Genomic DNA, 24,599 nt, shown 5'->3' with positions numbered 1-24,599 from the left:
AACAAAGCCATAACCAGTTACATACTTCAGTGTCACCAAGACACCTGGGATAGTGAAGACTTCGAGAACTGAAAAGAAGGTGCTAAATGGCAAGTGTCCCTCAACAGAGCAACAACCTTCTGACAAATAAACCAAAATTCCTGTCTGGTGCTGTGAACAAGTTGAGGGTACTTTAAGCCACACAAATTTTGTATCTGAATACACACGCTTTTCTCTGTTTGGATTAAAAACTATAGCAATGAACAATTTCTCCTGGAAAAAGAGTATTTAACTGAGTAGTTCACATACTGAAAGCCAGCTGAATTTATGACCTGAATGTAAAAAGTCTCAGATGTACCAAGTGGTTGGAGTGGGTACCTTTTCCCAATTAACTGTGAAATTGAAAAGAGTTCAACTTGACGTGTAAACAACATGATTTCACTTAGGGATAGCATATTATGAATGTGTAACTCCACGAAATCCAAAGCCTAACTAGAGATTATAATCGTACAAGTAATGGACACACAATTACAGTGATTTATAGTACACTAACCTGAAAGGAGAGGAAGCATTAAAGCTGTAATTACTACTAATCTTGGAAGCTAAAGACTGACAACTAAAAGGGTCAAGAAACACCCTCACAAGGCAAGCCACCTTCCTCACCATTTGTTTTGAAATGGCTTGACTGTTTTAAGTACCTCAGTCATCCCTGCTATCCTAGCAGAGAGATGTTCTTTATACAGACTGAGAAACTCACATATTTCTAAGAAACTGTGCTGTGTTTGCTTGGGGTTTTTTTCACCCCTTCATCAACAGCTTTCAACTGTCTAGACCTCAAATCTCTTCTGGTACTTGTCTCGAGTACCTGCCATGAAATCAAGCCCACCCATACCTTTAAGGTTTGAAAGGTTGATTTAAGTATGACAGAAAATAGAAGGTAGTTAAGAAGCTGACTTGAGCAGACCATAATTTTTGTGCAGAGAACACATGCACATCTGCAGACCAACTCTGAGATGCCTCCAGAAGTCATTTATCCTCAGCCACATGCCAGTAGCTATCTGGCTATGCTCTTTTAGTTAACTGCATGGTGACCTTCCATTTCCATACAAGTGATAACCTCCGACTTCCAACTGCTGAAGTTAACTGACATACTTGAAGTGAGTGCCATCAGGTAAAAGTCTCCATAGTTGAGCAACTCTGGTGCTCCATTCCCCAATGACCACGGGAAGGCCACAGTTATTCAGAAGCTACTCCTTACAATTATTCCAAAATTTGCGTTTGGAGCTATTCATTGAGCAATTTAAAAAACAAAAGACAAAAACAAACCGCAAAACCAAACCACCCTCCTATCAAAACAAAAACCCCATACACCCCCCCCATTTGCTAGTCACCCTTTACATAATTTTCACAGAATTTGTTTCTGAACAGTGGCACTAGTGTAGTCTTAAGACTCTATTCAATCCAAACACTTATCCCTATCACTAATTATACTTCAAATGAGTAATTTCTAGTCTCTTACTGGAACAGGAGCATAGTTTTTCAGAATCACAAAGATAGAGTCTTACATTTGAATTGGATGTCCAGCAATTCCTGACACAGATTTACACAAACAAAAACTGTAATGGCATATTTTATGCCTCCATCTGCATCATTTATCTTACACAATTTGTGGTAAGTAAAACTCACTGTTACGTCATTTTGAAAGCCAAAAACGAGACATGGTTGACTCCAGTGATGAGTGGTGTCCCTCAGGGGTCGGTACTACGACCGCTGCTGTTTCACATTTTTTCGGTGACATGGACAGCAGGATCGAGTGCACCCTCAGCAAGTTTGCTAGCGGCACCAAGCTGTGTGGTGTGGTTGACACGCTGGAGGGAAGGGATGCCATCCTGAGGGACCTGAACAGGCTTGAGAGGTGGGCCTGTGTGAACCTCATGAAGTTCAAGAAGGCTGAGTGCAAGGTCCTGCACATGGGTCGGTGCAAACCCCAGTATCAATACAGGCTGGGTGGAGAATGGATTGAGAGCAGCCCTGCTGAGAGAAGGACTTGGGGGTGCAGCCCAGCCTGGCAGTGCATGCTTGCAGCCCAGAAAGCAAACTGCATCCTGAGCTGCACCAAAAGAAGCGTGGCCAGCAGGCTGAGGGAGGTGATTCTGCCCCTCTACTCTGCTTTGGTGAAACCCCACCTGGAGTCCTGCCTCCAGCTCTAGAGCCCGCTGCACAGGAAAGACATGGACCTGTTGGAGCGGGTCCAGAGGAGGGCCACAAAAATGATCCAAGGGATAGAACCCCTCTCCTGTGAGGACAGGCTGAGAGAGTTGGGGCTGTTCAGCCTGGAGAAGAGAAGGCTCCGGGGCGACCTTAGAGCAGCCTTCCAGCATCTGCAAGGGGCCTACAAGAAGGATGGAGAGGGGCTTTTTACAAGGGTGTGTAGTGATAGGACAAAGGGTAATGTTTTTAAACTAAAAGAGGGTAGATTTAAACTGGATATAAGGAAGAAATTCTTTACAATGAGTGTGGTAAGGCACTGGAACAGGTTACCCAGAGCAGCTGTGGCTGCCCCCTCCCTGGAAGTGCCTAAGGCCAGCTTGGATGAGGCTTTGAACAACCTGTGCTAGTTGAAGGTGTCCCTGCCCACGAGAACGGGCTTGGAATTAGGTGATCTATAAGGTCCCTTCCAACCCAAACCATTCTATGATTCTATAATTTGCAGGAAATTCATGCACAAGATAAATTTTCTCAGCTGTGCGAGCCCTTTCTTGCTCACATATAAAGGCTCAGTAGGGGTACCAGTTTTGCTCTGCTGACAGTTCCCCATTTCATTAAAATAGCACTTTTTCTTTAAAACTGTCAGATACCCATAGCTACCAGACTATGTACACACAGCAATAAAAAATGTTCCGCTCGTTTTGAATGGGCAGCTAGGTTTTTTCATATAAACAGAGGTTTAAGTCAAAGAATACACAGACCACTACACAGAGGAGAAGCAGCATGTGCAAAAAAAAAAGTCACAGAAGACTAACTAAAAACCGTGCTAAAAGTAACTGCTTCTTTAAGACACAGGTATAGAACAAAAGTCTGAGTAAGGTGACTCCTACTTCCAAGTAGACAATACATCTTATGAAACATGTCTGCAAACCTACTGAAGGGCTAGGGTTTTTAATGCTATGGAAACCCAACACTGAACTGTGAACTAGGGCGCTATGCAGAACATGTCAAGTGTATTGATAACTTTGTTCCTTCTGCCAGCCAAAAGCAAGTATTAGCGTATTTCAAATTTTATGTCCATTGGAAAAGCAAGCATTATTAAAGCTTCAGTGAAGCTTTGTAATTCACACTCTGTAGTTGTACTTGAACATGTGGAGTCCAATATCTTGCAATGTTTTTTAGTCATTTCAGTTGATAGTACCATGGTAGCATTTTTTCAAAGAATAAGCAGAGTTCAGTATCATAAGAAAAATGGAAATTGCCAGACATGAAGGCAGAGGGACTGCAAGGCATGGGAAAAGGACATAATCTGTCAAAGCATAGATTTACCAGAATTAGCACTTTTCCCAGAACTAGCAATCAAGCCCTTCAAAAGAGAAGAACACAGGACAATCACAGGAAACTAGAAAGAAGATTACAAAACCTTGTCTAACACTTGATAAAATTCCATTTAAAGTATTTACCTTATTTTGAAACAGTTAAATTACTCCTCAATCCCAAGCAAGGAGTACTTTTCTGTCTTCTAGAACTTACGTTTTCATTGCATTTCTATTACTTCATAGTCTCACTACTGATTTTACTGAAATCATGACGACAACAATTAACACTACTTACAGATGACATTTTGCCAGTTAAAAGTATGCTATTCTAATACATGAAATTGTAAATAAGTGGCCAGCGCAGGGAAGAAATCTTCCAACTCATGCATGGAAAAGTTTAATTAAAGCTATTACTTCTAGCAGCACTTAAAAATAAACTCAAGGAATACAGGAAAGTACTATAATTATATACAATACGCAATACATCTTACACTCTAACTAGCAACCCTGGGAGTGGGAGTTTGGCTGCAGATAACTCAAGGCAGGCAAGATACTGTTGTATGCATACATTGGATCAGAAAATACATAAAACATACTGCTGTTTATGTTGTTTCCTTTGGAACATTATTGATCCTGTAGAAGCATTTCTTTGCCAAAAGAAATGTTTAAAACAAGAAAAAAACAACCACAGCAATCAAAGCCACAGGAACACTCAGGGAAAAATAGAGTGCTTGTATTACACTGAAGAGAGCATGATATATAAACATTTTAAGTGGCATAGAGAGGAACAAACTTCAGCTCTTTATCTCACTAACGAATATAAAGGAATGCACATGTAAGTGATGTGAAAGACCACAAAGGAACCCAGACTTACTCCAAAAGAACTGAGCTGTAAGTTTAAGGTCCTTCTCTAATTACCACGTATTATACCTGTAAACATTCCTATAGAGTAGTTCTCCACATCTTTTTTTTTTTTCGTTGTTGTTTTGAAACACTTAACACACTTCCTGTCAGAAACAGGACATTGAATCATTGAATGCTTTGGGTTGGCAGGGACCAAAAGGTCACCAGTCCAACCTCCCTGCAATGAGCAGGGATATCCTCAACTAGCCCAAGTTGCTCAGAGCCTCATCCAATCTGGCCTGGAATGGTTCCAGGGATGGGGCGCCTACCACCTCTCTTGGCAACCCGTTCCAGTGTTTCACCACCCCCATTGTAAAACATTTCTTCCTTGTATCCAGTCTAAATCTACACTCTTTTAGTTTAAAACCATTACTCCTTGTCCTATCACAACAGGCCCTACTAAAGATGTCCTGAAGATTAGATGGACTTGGTCTGATCTACAACAACATCCATGGTTCCCGAACAACTCCTGATCAATAACTAAAAATACTTTGCAGGTACTTAGAGCTTCCATAACGATTATGGGAAAATCAACCAGCTATTATCACAGTAAAGTTGTTTAGCTCAAGGCCAGTTATGAAGTGAGCTGAGAATGGTAGGTGGATGCACAAGTTGCACTGGAGTTCCCAATCTCAAGCAGTGCTTGTACAGTGGACTGAAACTTCCAAAGCATGACCTTCATCTACATCAGCTGCCTTTATGCAGCACCATGGCCCAGGCATTCAGGCAAGAGGGGAAATGAGAACCAGCTGTAATTACTGGCTATGGTCACTCCTTTGCTTTCAAGGAACTGAGCTTCTGCCAGAACTACCTTTTGGCTGTTCTTCAGATAACAAATTTGTAACTGGAAATTTTCATTTCCCTGCATTTGGAGAAACTACACTGTTCCTAGCTGCTGGCGTTTCACATTTGGTAATGAGCCTGAAAGAGACTGGCACCCAAACCATGAGAACTGCTTTCCTATATATTGACAGAAAATAAGGTTTAAAAACAATGCTTAAGTCATACCCACGTGGCACATTTTCTACCTAAAATTCAAAAGCAAGCTGCATTTTACTTTATTTTCAAGTAGTTCAGATTTTTTGGACATTCAGGTACTCCAGTGGTTTTATTTCACGCAGCTTTATTTCCAGCAAACAAGTCCTGGTTAGTAGCGAACATTCAAGCTTTATGTTTTCAATAAAGCATTAGCACTGATAGTGCTTCTATGTTACACTCTCCTGTATTTACAGGCTGGATGTAGAGGTAACTCTACGTAAGATAAAAGTTGTTTCATCTATGACAGCTTGTGTATGAAAGTAGTCTTAATCATGATACAGAAGTGAGGAGGGAGGAGGCAGGAACAGATGTTGGAATTCATTAAGTAGAAAGATACTTAACGTTTAAAATTCTCTGTTTCTACATAAAGAAATCTCTTGGCTAAATTTTCATTCAAATGAGCAGCTTTTCATTGGATTATGAGTCTCTTAAAGCAATAGACTCTTCCATTTAATGGAAAGAAAAAAGGGCTGTTAGAAACAAATGAGCCATTATCAGAGTAGTTAAACAGCAACAACAAAAAACAAAGCTACCACCCAAAAAACCCCACAGCTAAAGAGAGCCTGAAAGGAATGGGAGCACACATGTTGTGAGTCCTGGAGGGAAGTTCAAAACAGGTGCTTCACAACACCAATTCCCTCCAAAAGCTCCAGTCCTTGGGGAATCCAGCACAGGCAGCTCTACTATTTGGCATAATTTTTACATACTAAACAACCCGAGCCACTGAAATTAATTCCGGTAAAATCTTTTCCAGGTGTACATCATAAGTCTAATGATGATAAAGGCAGATCAGCAGTGAATAATCTCTGCTCCTAATTATCTAATGATGTTTCCAAAGTGGACCAACACCACCCTGCCCCCCGCTCCTGCTTTACAAAGAGTTTTATCAGAAGTCAACTATTTCCCTAGCAGATATCTAAAACTTTAAAAAACCTTGAGAATGTACTTATAATATTTAAGAGAAATAAGGATTTTTAGACTATACTAAAATGTTTAAAAATAGAAAGTGAAGAGTAAAAGTGGTAACTGTATAAATACTTTAAAGGCAAGGTACCATAAAGAGGAAAACAGGAATGCTTATACAGGAAATGACGAGTGAAATAAGTTGAAATGGGCTTGAACTAATGAAATAAAAAATCCACTTGAAAATTAGGGAGAAAAATGACAGGGAGGATAATCAAATAGTCAACAGAAGAAAAAACCCCCTGTCTTAACAAGAGAAGAGAGAAACCAAACATATAAAGAACTCTAAGTAGAGCTTTTTGGCATACATACAGTTAATACAACAGCAAAACCAATTTTTAAACACAAAGCCCTTTCTAGAAACCTGAAGAGAAAAATCCTCAGTTTCCTAGCCATTACAGTGTACTTGAATCCATTCTCACGGCATAAACCCTACTGTGGTGAGACCAGACCCCAGTTACATTACAGAACATAATTCAAGTGCATGGTGTAATTCAAAAGATTTATATTAAGTAAACTGAAGAAACCCATGAGCCACCGAATAAACGCTGCTACTTTGGACACTTGGTTGAAATAAGTATCTGCTAATCAAGCGTAACCATCCTGAAACACACTCGTAATTCTAGTCAGATACCGCTCACAAGTCTGAGTAACTTGCCAATCAATATTACCTGTCACCTCTGCACTAAATATAATTCAAGGAACAATCAATCACCAAAATGTAAAATAACTTGGTTACTCCCCCAGAGTGTATCAGCCTGCTTCTTCCTCCCCTCACTTCCCGTACATACGCTAAACCCTGGGGGCTACTGCTTGCTTCCTACTGAGTGCTTCTGAACAAACAGATGAACTTAATGATGACATTTAGAATAATTATCAACAGATATCACAAGCATTCATTGAAGAACGCTGGGTCATGTGTTGGCTTAGAAAGAGATGACATACTAGATTAGAAAGTATGAATATTACTAGATTTTAATAGACAGTAAGTCCCATTCCCTCTGTGTGGGTTTTTGCTTGTTTGTGGGGTTTTTCTGAGAGGTGGATGGTTGTGTTTGGGGTTCAGTGTGCTCGTTTTTTTATTTTATTTTATTTAATATTCCTTGAAAAATCCTACTTTCCAATTCAGTCCATAGTCTTCCTCATTTTTTGGCACAAGCAACAATTACTTAGTCCCATATGCCTGTGAAGTTCAGGCACGTTGTGTACTGTAACAATGGTCAAGCATGATAGCAGCGATGTTTTGGGAAGAAGAAAAAGAAATCATTTTAGAGCTAGGTCACAAAGTTGCTTAGCAGCCAATGCTGGCCGTGTCAAATGCTAACAACAATTACTTCAAATGCCAACAGCAGTTACTAGTAGTTCCCTGCTAGGAAATAAAAAACATGTTTCAGCAAGGAAAGTTTTGACTGAAATACAGCAGAAAGCCAATTATGCCCATTTCAAAATGTACTAGAATACATGCTTTCAACGTATCATATTTTAAGAAGATTAAAGATATAATAAACCTGCCTGTTTTGTCAGGAATTAAACATCTAAGAATTTTCCATTTAACTAAAAAAAAAAATCATTCCTGCACAATCCAACATTATTTGCCTCATATGTCTTAAAACATGTACATTTCCTTCAAACAGATGTCTGCAGTCTCACAAGGGAATTCTAGTAAGAACAGAAACTGTAGGTATTAGAACAGTGACCCTGCTTAGCTGCTTGAAAAGCTGACATTCTGGTGATTTGCACCAAATTTCCACTCCTCTTACAGCAGAAAGAGTGGAGAATTTCATTATGCAATACATTTAAATTGGAGCCTCCAACAAATTGTAAATTTACAGGGCACAAACATGTCGCTTGGCTTTATTAGCTCTGAATCCAAGACTAACCCATTACTGCATGGCCAGAAACCCTGGACGTGTTTACACATCTCCCAGCCCATTTCCCAAAATATCGATTATTTTATTTACCATTTTCTTTTTAAACAGGAGATTAGATGTACAATGAAAGCTATTTATTTTAATTTCTTCCATTTAAAAATAAGCTTTAGGATTCCTCATCCCTTAAGCCACATTAATGAATGCCGAGTTCTAACAAGTGGGAGTGAGAAAAGTTATGCAGTGAAGTATACACATTTTACTTTAGAGAGGATGTGTGTATTCTGATTCAAAGGTCAATAAGATCATTTCCTACTGGGACAAGAACAACACAAATGTTTATAGCATGCAAATAACTTGAACAGACAGTCCTCAAAAAAGCCTGTCCACCAATTTTTGTATTTTAAAACACTTTCTACAGAAGATTAGATGTAACAGGAGCAAAAGACATAAAAATATTCTGGGAATAGGTTAGAAGAAAGATTCTAGTGTTTAGACTAGTTACAGTTTGTTTGGAAAATATTTTTAAAGAAAAATTACTACACCAAATGGACAGAAAACACACTTTCCCCATAAATGAATAATGGGATTTCAAGCTTTGATTATTATTGTTCATACATGACTTGAATGAACATAAGACACCTTTGAAACATTCCTGACATTGTTATGCTTTCACTTACATACAAAAGCAGTAAGAATTTAGTTCCAGAGGCTGTGTGAAGACACACAGCTGGTAGCTTTAATTCAAAAATGAACATCAAAAACCTTCTATAAAACTCCCCAAAATTAAGAAGTGTGTCAGCTTAGACTGCTACGAACAACTAGAAGTCCCAAATTAATAGTTTTTTACATATTTTACATTCCACACATGACTGTGTAATTTATAAGGAAAATATTTAAATAATAAAATTCAGATCCTTATCAGTAACAAGATCAATTATGAAAATTGACGTAAAACTGTCACTACTGATAACAACCCAGCATTAGATCCCAACCCTGATTTTAGCTGCATTTGAAAAAGAAAACGTAAGTGGCAAATTATAGCAGAAGTAGTGTTGCATGATTTTAATGTGCTTTAAGTGGAATTCATTAAAAGCGTGCCTGTGGCTTTAAAATATCACACACTCAGAGCACCATGTAACTGAGTTTTGTCATTTGAGACACAAGTATGTGGGCAGAAGCCAAGCCATAGGCTCTGTTAAGCTGCAAGACTGTGCTTTCACTGGTATAGAGTGTTTATCTTGGGCATACAGGTTAGAATGTAGAAGCCACCACCACCAGAGGATCACCTTGCCTGCGTACAATGTAAACATTCCTGTATCTATGAAATAATGCTGGTGCTCACTTACTCGGTGTGGTTTACAATGCAGCTTCAGTAGCTAACAGTATATGATAGCACATAGAGAGAATTAGCCGACTCTACAGAAGTTGAAATTAATTATTAAAAGCTTTGAACAGAAATGAGAATAAAAATTCTCCTCAGAAACAGATCACACTGAATTTTAATCTTAAACTGTATTTCATATCAAGTCACAAAACAGAAGGTTTGATGTACGCATAAAAAGTGAGGAATATATGCACTTACACCAATATAATTTTGCTTCCTTGAAAGGGCACAGAAATTACACCATGAATCAGTAAACCTCACTTAAAAATTCCAGCTGACTACCTTCCTACAATTTCACGGAATTTTCAGCTCAGCAAAAAGTCCCCTCCAGAGACATTTTACAGTCATACCCTTAGAGATTTCAAGTGCAGTGTGAACACTTAACATCCTCATTGCTTCCAGCAGCAGAACTTATACATATGTTCTTTGTATGGGCAAAGGATCTATACAAAGGTAAAAATAACCCAAAGTGAAGTAAGAAGAATGACAGAGTAAAAGCAGTAACAATGTAAAACACATCATCTGGTACAAAGTGGTACTCAGTAAGTGAAGGGTTAATAAGCATGTCACCATGTTAAACGCAGCAGGAGTGATAACTAAGCAACCTCGCCTATATTCGCTCTTGGTCAAGTATTAAAAACACTCCTCATGAGTTGATTCAGTATATACTATTAAAAAACAATTGGTCTATGTCTGGCTGTGTACTGGTGGCTATGTCTGGATGCCCTTCAAAAAAATCTAGCAAAATTGTACAAGAAGCAATACAGTAACCATCATCTGTACCAATATCAGTCCTTCAATAATTCAGATGATTAACTAAACATTTCACAATCCTATAGATACGAGAGGCCTTAGGTTCATTAAGAACAGAACTGCTGCTTGTTCTTGAGGAAGATGGTCTTGTTTCTCCTTTTTTGAAGCAACACTTTTCGAAAGGAACAGTGGACGGGTTTCAAAGCTAATGACTCAGTGTACAAGTGGTTAAGCAATGTTAAAGAGCAGCACTGGCTGAGAACTTGCTATGAGGATATAAGAAATTTCTGTCAAGATGGATGACTATGAACTCCAGGAATCAAGCTGAGTATTGATGGAGTCTGGGTGGCTTGGTAGGAAGGCCACCATCAGCCCAAACAACGCAGCTGGTCCTCAACTCCTCAGATTATCAAATGACAATTCATTCATATGAGAGAAAAGGGAAGAACAGGAATTTTTATCTCCTTTGAATCTCAGCTGAGGTTCATCCATTTGATTCCAAAACCAACAACAACTATAAGCCACAAGCAGGACAGATGATGTGTGCTGGCCATGAGAAAACCCATTTACTGGATTAGTAAGGGTGAAAAGAGTTTTGAAGGTCTTTTGCAGAGGAATATTTCCACAGAAGTAAAAACAAACTTGCGGTTTCACAAGTAGCTGTATTTTTTAAAATTTAAATTCACTAAAAGAATTAGCACAATTCATCATTGTGATGGAAGTACTTCTGAAGAAAATGATTAAGATACCTACTCTGTGTACCTTTATTCTCAGGAAGATTTTGCTCACTTCTAAAAGAGTCACTGTACCTTAAATGTTTACTAAATTTAAACGTGTTGAAGGATTAAAGGAAATTAATATTTAAATAAACATACATGCTCAGACCCGTTAAATTCATCATCCTTAACAATACCCACTTAGGTGAAAAATGCAAGATGCATGTGAAGGTGACAATTATCATTACACAGAAAACACAGAAGGAATAAAACAGATTCATTTTTCCATTGCAGTATTACACTAACAGCAAAAAAATCAGTAGCATGAAAGGTGACTTCGTGAGATTTTTAGGTACGCTTTCACAATCAGCACAGGCCAATTTCATACTATAATAAAATGTTAATACCCAAAAAAGGCAAACTGAGCACATCTAAAGGAAATTATGCTTGAAATTTATCAAGTTCTTGGAAACTATTAGACAGTTGGTAAATTACAATTATCCCTGGATTTTCAGACTTTTAACACAATGTTTTTATAATGCAGGAAGATTACCAGAAACATGTTGTAAGGATCTGTGGTAGAAATTACACTGTTCAACATTTTCATAAACACCACAGAAGATGAATAGCAAGGTCACACAGTTTGTTAGCGCTGTATTCATTTCAGTTCAAAGCTTGTTAAAAAAGAGCTACGGAAAAATCTCACAATACTGAGCAAAAGAATTCAATCTATTATATCTTTCCAAAAGCTGCTAAATGTAAAGAAATGTGGGTGACATAGCTGACCGCGTACGTTCATGAATCTTAGCTTATTCAGAAGATACTTCCAGTTACAGATGTTCTGCAAAAAAAACACATACCTGCCATAGTTTTTTTCTTTTACTACTGCTGAGCTCTTAACAGAATATTAAGAAATGAACAAAACATCCTGTCAGTGTGCCAGTATTTTTAATACTGCATGCGGTTCCAGTCACTCACCTTTAACAGTTTGCAAAAACATGATAAGAATAATTTAAAACACCGTAACACCAAAATTAAGTGCTAACACAGAGGTAAAAGTACTACTAATAGGCATGCTGGCAGCAAGCATTAAACAGTCTGCTTTAGTAACAGAAGGGAAAAGAAAAAAGAAAGTTTACAATAAGAATGTTACTCTCTGAATTAAAAAAATACATTAAAATTGACACTGTAACATTTAAGTGACAGTAAGGCCAGCCATTTTTTGGTCCCACATGCAACAATGACAGAATCATAAAATAATTTTCACCAGAAGGGACCGTCTCATTTCTGCTAGCCTAATCCCCCACTTGAAGCAGGGTGAGCCAGATAAACCTGGTTGCTCATGGCATTGTCCAGTCAACTTTTAAGCGTCTCCAAGCACAGAGAAATCACAGACCCTTTTGGAATCTTGTTTCAGTGTTTAACCACTTTCACAGCGAAAATTTTTTCTCCTTGTATACAATTGCAGTCTCCTGTGTTGCAACTCATGTTGGTTACTTCTCACTGGATCACTGTGGACTTCTGAGAAGAGCCTGGCTCTGTCCTCTATACCCTCCCATAACTTAGCTGAAAACAGGATCTCCCCTTAGCCTCCCCTTCCACAGGCCAAAAAACTTAGTTCTTTCAGCCTCCTTTTGTACATCACAAGATTAATGACTACTGTTCTGCATGCTGAATTTGGTCTGTATTACTTCTGAAGTGTGAGCTTTGGCCTCTGCTTCCCATTTAATTATGGAATGGATTTTTTTTTTTTTAGCTCAGAAACAATTCCTGCAAAGTAAGAACTTTCATAATTTTTAGCAAGTACGGTTAGACAAAAGTATCTTCAGGTCAATTACTTTTCAAGAAAAAGAAAACACATGCTGGGTTTTTTTCTAAAATGGAAGTGCCGAGCTTTTCTCCTTTAAAAAAAAATAAATTGCATGCTTGAGGATTAAATACAATATGCAGCTCACTCAGAAGTTGTTTCCTATGTTTACACATTGTCAAAAGGGACTTGACCTTTCATTGCCAAGTATGAAAGTATAAAGGAAGTGGAAATGCCCCTTGCAATAGCTAGATAGCACTTGGTTGCTTCAAGAACCTGACAGCAGTTCATCCTGACCAGGTAATGTTTCAGCTCCAGATCACAGGTGAACCAAGCTCAGGGAAAACACCACTGAGAGGTGCTTGATGCTAGTTTAGTACCCAACCTTTCTTTCATTTGGCTTTGACAATAATGCAAATTTGTATCTAAATACTCAGATATTTACATCACAAAAACATTACCATTGACATTTTAGCCATGTAGAAAAGCACTATGTCAAGTTGGAATATGAACTACCTTCCATGATCCCTTACTCAAGATTAATACATACGAGAAGCACACTGAAATAATGGACAAAGTTAACATCACCTACAGCTTATTTGAAAAAACAGCCAAAGCATCTGTCAAAAAACCTGAAGTAACTTAAATAACGACAAAGTTGAATCTGTGAAAAAGAAGTTTGCTGCTCTGGAAGGCAGAGCAGAAGGATGGACAATGAGATACTTGAAACAGGTTATGGCCTACAGGAAGCATCAGTTCGAGTTGACACAGTATCAGAGTGTTCTCACCCTCCTTTCCACACAACTTTCAGTATGTCTTGCAAAACATCTTGAAAATAAATTTTGAAAAGCATGAACAGACATTACCAACTGCAGCCAGTCAGCCGCTAAGCCACTAAAGCAACATCCAGATTCTGCTAATTCTGCCACTGCAGATCAGAGCAGAGTTTTATCTGTATTTTATTCAAATATCTGTGTCTTAAGTTCATAAAAACACTGGCATTTAGGCTACTTCTACATTACTGGTAAAACAGTATTAAGAGATTTTTCTTAACAGCATTGCACTGTATTACTAATAAGCAATGTGTGTCCCCCCTAATGAATAAACATTTGTAATCTGCCTACAGAATGAATTACAATTATTTTCTACCTGCAACAGCACTCTGTACTACAGCTGCAGTTTTCACCGAGACAACTCAAAACAGTAAGTATGAACTAGCAACAAACATTTACTGTTTGTTCTATTCCATGCTGCTTTTACAGCTTCTTTCTGTGCTTGAAGTGCTGGAACAGCAATCCAAAGGTCCCAATTCCTTCCCCCAGGCCTCATCTCATTTATGTGGATCCTCCTGTTACAGACTTGAGTGCACTTCCATCACCCTAGGGGTTCAGCTGCCAGAAGGGCTCCAGAAGGAGAAAGATGTATCCTGAAAACAACACTCAGGGCTCCGCTTCCCTCTTTGCTGTAAAAATTCTAAATTCGTAACACCTAATAACCCTCTTCTCTGCGCTGTCCTAATGTCATCTTCACAGCTAGTGACCTGTCTACGCACAAAGACCCTAAAGGAGCTCTCCACGCAGATACCCTCCGACAAGGTGCTCTGGCCACACCATTGTTTCACAGTCAGCTACAAGCTCAAGCCTCTACCCAGGATTGCAAACCACAGTGGTTATTCCATGGCCATAATGGCTGCTCAGACTGACACTGCAGTTTTTCTTGGAAGCTCTGGGTCATTCCAACACAAGGTAAGTTTTCAGTTCACCCTGATAACCAGTGACAAGTAGCTCAGATGACCATTATGCACCATCTTTGTACTCTGGAAAGGTCAACGCAGCAGCAGCATAGCTCAGATCTCCTGGAAAGCCTGTTGTGGGTGGAACGACGAAGGGCTCACTACTCCAGCAGACCAAACGCTCTGACTGAGCCAGTGCTCTCAGCACAAAGAAATATCACACAGTAATGGCTCCGCGCTACTCGCATTCAGTGTGGATTAGGCTCTTTTGGTGCTCGGTATTTTCCAACAACAGGTCCAAAGTCATCTTCTGCAGACCCGATTTCTACACACTGGTCTTGAACTCATCTGCCTACAGTCTATGGTTGTAACCAAGGGCAGTCTCACAGCACCTGAATGAGGAAAGGAGAGCGGGTGTACTGACAGTGACCAGGGTCAGCCAACAGCCCACTGGTTGCTGGACAAGTCCACAATGAAGTAGCATGCCAAGCCAGGCAGTCAACACATTTGCATCCAGATCAGGTACGTGGCCGGACAACCACAAAGCCACAACCGAGCTGAGGCAATGACCAAAGCCAAGGACATCAGCTTAAAGACAACTCCTGAGTGAAAGGGGAACCCTGACAAGACTTCTCACAGCTCTTCTCACAGCAGTCTGACTCAAGGTTACACGGCTGCACCATATCCAAGCTAACTTTGAGCACTGACAGCTGAAAGAACTGCTGAGGAACAAGGTATCTAGGGCCCTGACACCTCCTATCCTACAAATACCTACCACTCCTCACTGGTGACGCTGCAAATACCAGTGACAGCAACAGCAGTCCATAAAATTTTGACACCTTTATTTCCTACTCACAAGACTCATAACATCATTTTTAAAAAACACCTGCATCTATTTTTCCAACTGCAATGTTTTGCTAAAGCTGTAAGTAGCCCAGACAATAAAGCCGTCTACAGTTCAGGAGGTGGAGGAGGAAGGGGAACAAGCTCCCCTCCCATGCTATATCAGATTTCCTTCTTATTCTGCAAACATTACATATTCCATATGATCCAGGCACAGAAAGTGCCTTAGAATTAACTTTAAAAGCAAGATTGCAATTTTTATTTTCAAGTAAGTCTTGACAGCATAGTCCACAAAGCTTCAGTTTTTTTTCTAAAACTAAGATTAAGGCCAAATATAGCAGCTACTTCATAAAGGTAAAATAAATACACCATCTCAAAACATTAAAGATGATATGAAATTGGTGATACAGCCGTATCTTCTCTATTACAACAAACTAGACCTACTAGAAACGACTGAGGGCTTGTGTTCCCTCACCTTGACACTGAAGCTTTAGCTCTTACAGCGGCAAAGAGGAGTACTTCTACTAGAAATTTAATCCTATACTGCAACAGATGATGTAAGTAAAAGTAGCATGGATTGGGACAAACAGTAAACATTGTCATTAGGGTTCAGTTACCAGCTGATTTTTAGTGCTATTAATTTTGCTTGCATTGTTCTGACAGGCTTCATTTTGGAGGCAGATGAGTACCAGTAACATCAGAGCAGCTAGTGAGATGAGGTACACACACACACAAAGAAAAAAAGACCAAAGCAATTTCTGTATACATATATGTATGGAAGAGATCCTTTTCCCCTCCCAGCATGAAGAAACTCCTCTGGGCTACAATATCACAGACCTATCCATTTTCTTACCACCTGAAAAATGCAAACCAATCTCCTAGTTACTGCTTAATTGCTTACAAGAAAGTCCACCGTCATCACTCATTTAAAAAAGGAAAAAAAAAAAAAAAAATCAAACACCAAACCAAACCACAAAACCCCTCAACCTCTACTTTACCACTGTATTATCCAGTACACCAAAAATGCAGGTTTTAGGAAACTAAATTTCAGAACAGTTTAAAAATACATTGTTTTCACAGTTACGTATTTGATTGGAGCAACAGGGATAACAAATTCACTGACAAGAACCTCGTTATCGTATTGAGGCAAAGGATTATTAAAGTTCATCATTATAACATTTCATCATTCTAATTCCAACCTTGGTTTGTTTCCCCGACTTGCACCTGTAACAGATGGTGCTTCTCTCCTTCCGAAAGGCAGCACCCATCAGAGAATTACGGTGATCTGCGCAGAGTGAAAGGTGACGGCCTGTCTACAGGTCAGGCAGCCGTATTTGAATCCCCTCGACAACAAGCACTGTCCCTACTCTAACTCCAGGGAATTATATCACATTTCCCCCACTCATAGACCAAAATTAGAGTCTTCTAGAATACATCCAGTCCCACTTCAGACAGAGAAGGATATGGCTCTTTTAAAAGAAAGGTAAAGAGAAATCATGATTTCTTAATACTTGAAGACCAGTGCTACTGCTTAAAGAAGCAGACTGCTGGACATTTTGCTTTTAAAGTTCTAAAAAAGCCCCAAATGTTTTCAGTGTATGGAATATTAATAGAAAATGCACTTTTCAGTACTAACATCTAGTCTACACCAGTGAAAGCTAAGAAGCAAAGGTAATTGAGAACTGTATCAGCTGTGTTTCTTGCATACAAAATGCCATTGTGCTAGGTGTACTGATCCCAGCTAATACATGTTCTGCTTTCACAAGGTGGTTTTGGTTTAGAACTTTTAAGGAAGACATTAAAAAAGCTACGGTTTGTTAACAGTCAGCTAAAAAAAACCACAAAAAAAACCCTACAGCAACACAAAATCTTACTAACTGCAAAAATACTGAACAAAAGATACACACTCAGTATTATGCATACCAACATGTATTTTCCCAGTGAATGATATAAAAACGTGGGATTCGCAATGCACTAATTCTATAAACCCAAAAGAACACGTTCTATGAAGAAATGTGACATTCAAAACTGCACAAAGCAATAAGCACATAAGAGCCTGCTTGTTGAAGCCGAACCGCATCTCTTCTAGGAAACGCTTTCTGAATACATAAAGGATATTTTCATAATAAATGTCACGTCTCTTCCCGCCCCCCCCCCCTTCCTTCCCAACCACACTCCCAGTTCTTTCACAAGCTGCAGTGCGTTTTGAGCAAGCTCTATCTCAATGATTTGGACAAAAAAGGCTTCGGAGCACACCAAACGCTTGCCCTTCTTCTCCAGGAACTGTATGGCGAGAACTCGGCTCTTCCCTCCCCCCGCTCAGCACCTTTCTGGGGTAGTGACTTCACATCCTTTGACATCAGCACAGCTTGGAAGGGGGATGGGAGGGTTACGGCAGAAAGCAGTAAAACCAGCTTTTAACTATGCATGCGATGCCTCCACGAATTCTTCAGCCTTCCCCCAACGCATTTAGCAGCTGGCGGTTTCGGATCTCCGCCGGTTTTAGGCAAAAGGGCCCGGGCTACACAGGGCTCCCCGCTGCCCCCGGCCGAGCGCCACAAAAGCCATTTGTCAGCTCCTCAGAGGGTCGCGACTCCCTGGCACACGCACAATAACTCACCTCGGATGTGCAAGAGGGCCACGGGCTGGAACGGCCCATTGGAGCTGGCTGCGTCAACCACCATCCTGCTGCCAGCTCTGTTACATGTCAACATCGAGGCTCCAGCGGGCACGGCAGCGCGCTCCTCACGGCAAGGAATCAGCCTCCATTTTAGTTTAAAAAAAGACAGAAACTGAAGCGCTCTGCAGCTGGAGGGAACGGGCTAGCCGGTGATGTCAGCGGGCGGGAGCAGCCCCATTGGCTGACGGCAGCAACTTCAAATGACACGGAGGCGGCCGCGAAGGAGCAGGGGCTGGTGCGAGGCCGACCCGCGCCCCCCGCCCGGGGTGGGGGGGGGAACGGACACACACACGGGCCTTCGGCGCCGGGCTTCTACCCCTGCCCTGGGGCTGCCCCGCAGTGACGCTCGCTACGCACCTGCCAGGAAGAGCGCATGCCCCCCCCCCTTTCCTGAAGGAGCCCAAGGCTGCCTCTTCCCCCCCGCGCGGCCGCCAAGGATTACCGCAGCGCACCGCACCTTCGCCGCGCACAGCCACAGCGTTCAGGGCAACAGCCACAACTTCAGCCGCCCAGCGCCGTATTAACTAGCGATTCACAGTAAGAATCGTTATTACTGGTGATTTATAAATAGAAAACGTCATCAGCGTTCACGCGAAGTGTTTTATGACTGGTTGCCAATATGTACGTTATAAGTAAAAACGTATACACACTTGGCCTTCAGGAGACGGAAACACCATGTTTCATGCTCATTTGAATATTTCAATCTAGAAATGGATCTATTTTAAGTTTAATATGATGTTGGTAAACTTTGATATTGCAAAATTGAGGTTGTCCTTGCTAGGCAGTTCAGTAATTACAAGTAACTTCATTATTATTATTACAAACTAAAGTATTGCAGCACTAAGAACCAATATATGGGCATATGGAAACAGCTTTGCTGCATAATCCCAGAAATGCAGAAGCAGCACAGCATAACAATTTCTATTTAGTCAAATTACTTGAGGAATTTGCAACAAGACTGCAAGCACCCTTTTCTTCAACACGAGAGACATGCACGCTTATTTTTACCGTGAGCTATCTGAAGGACCATTTGGCTCCCAGGTGCTGCACCTCTGGGAGCGATGTTCAGACACACCGGCAATGTCGTACCATCTCCAAATCCGTACTTCTCCCCAGATACTATTTGCACCAGCATGTCACCTTAAATACTTAGATTACTTGATCTATGACACTGTCCTTACAAGTGCTCAGAAAAGGAGTACATAAAAAAGAGGAAGAGGCTTTTCAATTAAGTAATTTGCTGATGAAAATTTGGAACAAAAAACATATGCATACCCGGTTAGAACAAGTATATTGCACTACAATAATACACTGTCAAAGGTGAGTTAAGCTGTGCTGAATATTGTTCAACTGGATGAAGGGAAAAGACTATCCAGGATAGAAAAAAGAGGAATGTTACCCACAAGACATATGAGGAAATCAGCTGGGTTTACTGATGGTTGACAAGGCCCCATTTGAAGTAGCACATCCTGGACATCACAGCTGAAGCAGGATATAAACCTGATGAGAAAGCCTAAAGACAACCAACCTAGAAAATACTACTCAAGAAAAAAAAAAAGTAAGGCTGCTCTGTTTGGTGTGGGTGGTTTTCGGTTGTGTTCCCCCCCCCCGAAAGGACTAGACTGAGAATATCCAAGTATCTTAGAAAGTCATTACAGAGATGGAGGGAATTAGCTGTGTTGTGTTTTTTTTTTTTTTACATTCACTACAGACAGTAAATTCCTCCTACATCAGGGAAGATTAGGTTGGATATTAAATCCTCTCACAAATAAGCATAGTGAAACAAAGTAAGAGACCACAAACTTTCTAATAGTTTAAAAAATGGTGAAACATAATGAGTGATGTAAGTGTAGCTGATCCTGCTTTTGAGAACATCAAAATGGACTACATGAACTTCTGATGCCTTTTTAAATCTTATCCCTAAGACTACAGAGATTCAAATAATTTGTCCTTTCAGTTTAGGCAAAAACAAGGGAGGTGTATTCTCAAAAATGTCAGGTTTTATATCTGCATATCCCTTGTGTACACCTTAGATATGGTGTTTTAGTCTTACAAAAAGCTACCATACAGATGCGCCTTTAACAAAACTAGATTTGAAAACAAAACCAAGACTGAGCTCAAACAGTCTTCTACAAGATCTTGATGGATGGAAAACTGAAGAACAACTCAGATAATTTTTCGCAGTATTTTCATATGCAGAATTTTGTAAGCAAATATGTTTCTTTTCCCCCCATCTACAGTACAATCAGACTGTTCTATAGTGGTAAGTCACAGTATGAAGCAGCCAAAATTAGGTTTAAAATTCCAATTTATCTGGTAACCACATCTTTAAGAGGCAGCTGCTCTCTCTCCCCTCCTCTCTACTCATGTCTTTGCTTTAATGATCAACTGCTGCTTCTGCCTCTTTGAAACTCTCTGCAAAGATTAAAATGGATATGAAGACTGCTGGTCCAACAGCACACAACTACTGTACTGGAACACAGCAGAGCAAAAAGGGAATGTTACTTTAGCTACAGTGCCATTTCCTATTTTATACATAAGCATGGCTTGAATAGTTGGATGTTCGTTAGCAAATTTTAGGTAATGGTTCAAGAGTCAACCACCCTGCATTGTTCCTCACTGAAGACAGTCAATGTGACAGGTTCGAAGGGGGAAGGGGATATTGCCCAGCTCACTAGGGATGAGCCCAGGCTTGGCATGCCAAGGCCAGGGGTGAGATTGACAGCCCAGCTCAAGTGTGTCTACACCAATGCACGTAGCATGGGCAATAAACAGGAGGAGCTGGAAGCCATTATACAGCAGGACAGCTACGACTTGGTCGCCATCACAGAAACGTGGTGGGACAACTCGCATGACTGGCATGCTGTCATAGATGGCTACAGACTCTTTAGGAAAGACAGACCAACAAGGAGAGGAGGGGGAGTTGCTCTATATGTGAGGGAGCAACTGGAATGCATTGAGCTTGGCCTGGGGGCAAATGAGGAACAAGTTGAAAGCTTGTGGGTTAGAATTAAGGGACAGGCTCATACGGGTGACATTACGGTGGGTGTATACTACAGGCCACCTGACCAGGAGGAGGAGGTTGATGAGGCCTTCTACAGGCAGCTGCAAGCAGCCTCACAGTCACAGGCCCTGGTTCTCATGGGAGACTTCAACCACCCTGACATCAGCTGGGAAGACCATACAGCTAGGCAGGCGCAATCCAGGAGGTTCCTACAGAGCATCGATGATAACTTTCTGATGCAAGTGGTGGAGGAACCAACAAGGAAAGGCGCGCTGCTGGACCTCGTGCTAACAAACAAGGAGGGACTGGTGGAGGATGTGAAGGTTGGAGGTGGACTCGGCTGCAGTGACCATGAAATGGTCGAGTTCAGGATCCTGCGTGGAGGAAGCAGGGCGATAAGCAGGATCAAAACCCTGGACCTCAGGAGGGCTGACTTTGCCCTCTTCAAGGAGCTACTGGGAGGAATCCCATGGGCCAGGGCTCTCGAAGGAAGGGGGGTCCATGAGTGCTGGTTGCTCTTTAAACAACACTTCTTCCATGCACAGGAGCAATGCATCCCCCTGAGAAAGAAATCGAGCAAAGGAGGCAGGAGACCTGCATGGTTAAATAAGGAGCTTCTAGCGGAGATCAGGCAGAAGAGAAAGGTCCATGGAATGTGGAAAGAGGGACAGGCCACTTGGGAAGAGTACAGAAACGTGGTGAGAGCATGCAGGGATGTGACGAGGAAGGCCAAGGCTCACCTGGAATTGAAGCTGGCAAGGGATGTCAAAAACAACAAGAAGGGCTTCTTCACCTACATCAGCAGCAAAAGGAAGGCTAGAGACAACGTGGGGCTGCTGCTGAATGAGGCGGGTGTCCTGGTGACGGAGGATACGGAGAAGGCAGAGCTACTGAATGCCTTCTTTGCTTCAGTCTTCAGTGCTAAGACTGGCCCTCAGGAATCCCAAGCCCCGGAGGTAAAAGAAGAAGCCTACAAAGAGGACGACTTTCCCTTGGTTGAGGAGGACTGTGTGAGGGATCGCTTAAGCGATCTGGATGTCCACAAATCCATGGGCCCCGATGGAATGCACCCATGAGTGCTGAGGGAGCTGGCGGATGTCATTGCTGAGCCACTCTCCATCATCTTTGAGAAGTCCTGGAGGACAGGAGAGGTGCCCGAGGACTGGAGAAAGGCCAATGTCACTCCAATCTTCAAAAAGGGCAAGAAGGAGGACCCAGGGAACTACAGGCCGGTCAGCCTCACCTCCATCCCGGGAAAGGTGATGGAGCAGCTTATCCTGGAGGCCATCATGAAGCAAGTGGAAGAAAAGAAGGTTATCAGGAGTAGTCAGCATGGATTCACCAAAGGGAAATCATGCCTGACCAATCTGATAGCTTTCTACGATGACATGACTGGCTGGGTAGACGAAGGGAGAGCCGTGGATGTTGTCTACCTTGACTTCAGCAAGGCTTTTGACACGGTCTCCCATAACGTTCTCCTAGGGAAGCTGAGGAAGTGTGGGCTGGATGAGTGGTCAGTGAAGTGGATAGAGAACTGGCTGAATGGCAGAACTCAGAGGGTTGTCATCAGCGGCTCTGAGTCTAGTTGGAGGCTGGTGACAAGTGGTGTCCCCCAGGGGTCAGTACTGGGCCCAGTCTTGTTTAACTTCTTCATCAACCACCTGGATGAAGAGTTAGAATGTACCCTCAGCAAGTTTGCTGACAACACCAAACTGGGAGGTGTGGTAGATACACCAGAAGGCTGTGCTGCCATTCAGCGTGACCTGGATAGACTGGAAAGCTGGGCAGAGAGGAACCTGATGAGGTTCAACAAGGACAAGTGCAGGGTCCTGCACCTGGGGAGGAACAACCTCATGCACCAGTACAGGCTTGGGGTGGACCTGCTGGTGAGCAGCTCTGCGGAGAGGGACCTGGGTGTCCTGGTGGACGACAGGTTAACCATGAGCCAGCAGTGTGCCCTGGCTGCCAAGAAAGCCAATGGGATCCTGGGGTGCATCAAGAAGAGTGTGGCTAGCAGGAGGAGGGAGGTTCTCCTTCCCCTCTACACTGCCCTGGTGAGGCCTCATCTGGAGTACTGTATCCAGTTCTGGGCTCCCCAGTTCAAGAAAGATGAAGAGCTACTGGAGAGAGTCCAGCGGAGGGCTACGAGGATGGTGAGGGGACTGGAGCATCTCCCCTACGAGGAGAGGTTGAGGGAACTGGGCTTGTTCAGCCTGAAGAAGAGAAGGCTGCGAGGGGACCTAATAAATGCCTACAAATATCTGAAGGGTGGGTGTCAGGAGGATGGGGACAAGCTCTTTTCAGTGGTGCCCAGTGACAGGACAAGGGGCAATGGGCACAAACTGAGGCACAGGAAGTTCCGTCTGAACATGAGGAAGAACTTCTTCCCTCTGAGGGTGACAGAGCACTGGAACAGGCTGCCCAGGGAGGTTGTGGAGTCTCCTTCTCTGGAGATATTCAAGACCTGCCTGGACGGGGTCCTGTGCGGCCTGCTGTAGGTGACCCTGCTTCGGCAGGGGGGTTGGACTAGATGACCCACAGAGGTCCCTTCCAACCCCTACTATTCTGTGATTCTGTGATTTGAAGTGCTAGCAGTAGCAACGGCAGAACACTAAGTAACATTCAAGTAAGTTTTCTCTTGCAAGATACAAATATCCTGTTCACATTTCTTCCTCTTTGCAGGACTGTTACACCTCAGGCCAGTACTCAGTAAACTACCATGAAACTAGTTCAACCAGCCATAATTCAGTATATTTCTGGTGAGCTTCTCACAGGACACTAGCAGAGTTGAAGAACTTGAGTCTTAGAAGACCTTCTGCTCATTAACAAAATCTTCTATCTTCTCACCAGTCGTACAGACTGAGAAGTACATTCTGCTCAGGAGGTTTGTATACCCTCCCTTTGTTTCAGCCTTAAACTATTTGTCACCAAATGAAAATATTTACTTAAGTTGAATGATTTTGAGCAACTTAATTTGGGTGAAAAATTGCAAAGAAAATTGAGTGAGGAATTGATTTACTAATAGGAAAGGAAAGAATACTAGCGCAAGTGGAATGGAGCTAATGAATATGAATGGTAGGAGGAATAGGTTACTTGAACAAATTTATGAAGACACTTCTGTTGCAAGAGAATCAAACACCGTATTAACTTCAGCTATCCATTTTTAGAATTAAATGAATGAAAAACCTATTGACAGTATAGCAAAACTGTAGCTATTACAGGTTTTCCGCTGAACGCTGCTGATCACTTCTAACTTCCTGATGATGGGAACAAAGGAAAATCCTATGAAGTTCTCAGGATATGATTACACACGTTACGTTTGGGATCCAGCACTATAGTTGGTGAATTCTCTTTATACAGGGAAGCTATGCAGCATTTCTTTCAAAATACATATTCCAT

At 41.6% G+C, this 24,599-nt stretch overlaps 1 protein-coding gene across 3 annotated transcripts in view; it reads right to left on the bottom strand.

Annotated features, from left to right (window-relative positions):
* PPP2R5C (protein phosphatase 2 regulatory subunit B'gamma) overlaps nucleotides 1-24,599 on the bottom strand; it is an 86,982-nt gene that overhangs the window by 36,617 nt on the left and 25,766 nt on the right. The window contains exon 1 of one of the 3 annotated variants that reach the window (XM_009936833.2): nucleotides 18,137-18,488. The exons of the other annotated variants lie outside the window; for them this stretch is intronic. Within the exon in view, the coding sequence (XP_009935135.1) occupies nucleotides 18,137-18,230 (94 nt within the window). The 5' untranslated portion in view covers nucleotides 18,231-18,488. Of the gene's footprint in view, nucleotides 1-18,136; nucleotides 18,489-24,599 lie in introns of those variants that run through there. 3 annotated transcript variants of the gene reach the window in all.

This window comes from Opisthocomus hoazin, chromosome 7 (genome assembly GCF_030867145.1).
Source record: "Opisthocomus hoazin isolate bOpiHoa1 chromosome 7, bOpiHoa1.hap1, whole genome shotgun sequence".
NCBI classification, from domain to species: domain Eukaryota; kingdom Metazoa; phylum Chordata; class Aves; order Opisthocomiformes; family Opisthocomidae; genus Opisthocomus; species Opisthocomus hoazin.
This window is presented reverse-complemented; position numbering and strand designations above follow the sequence as displayed.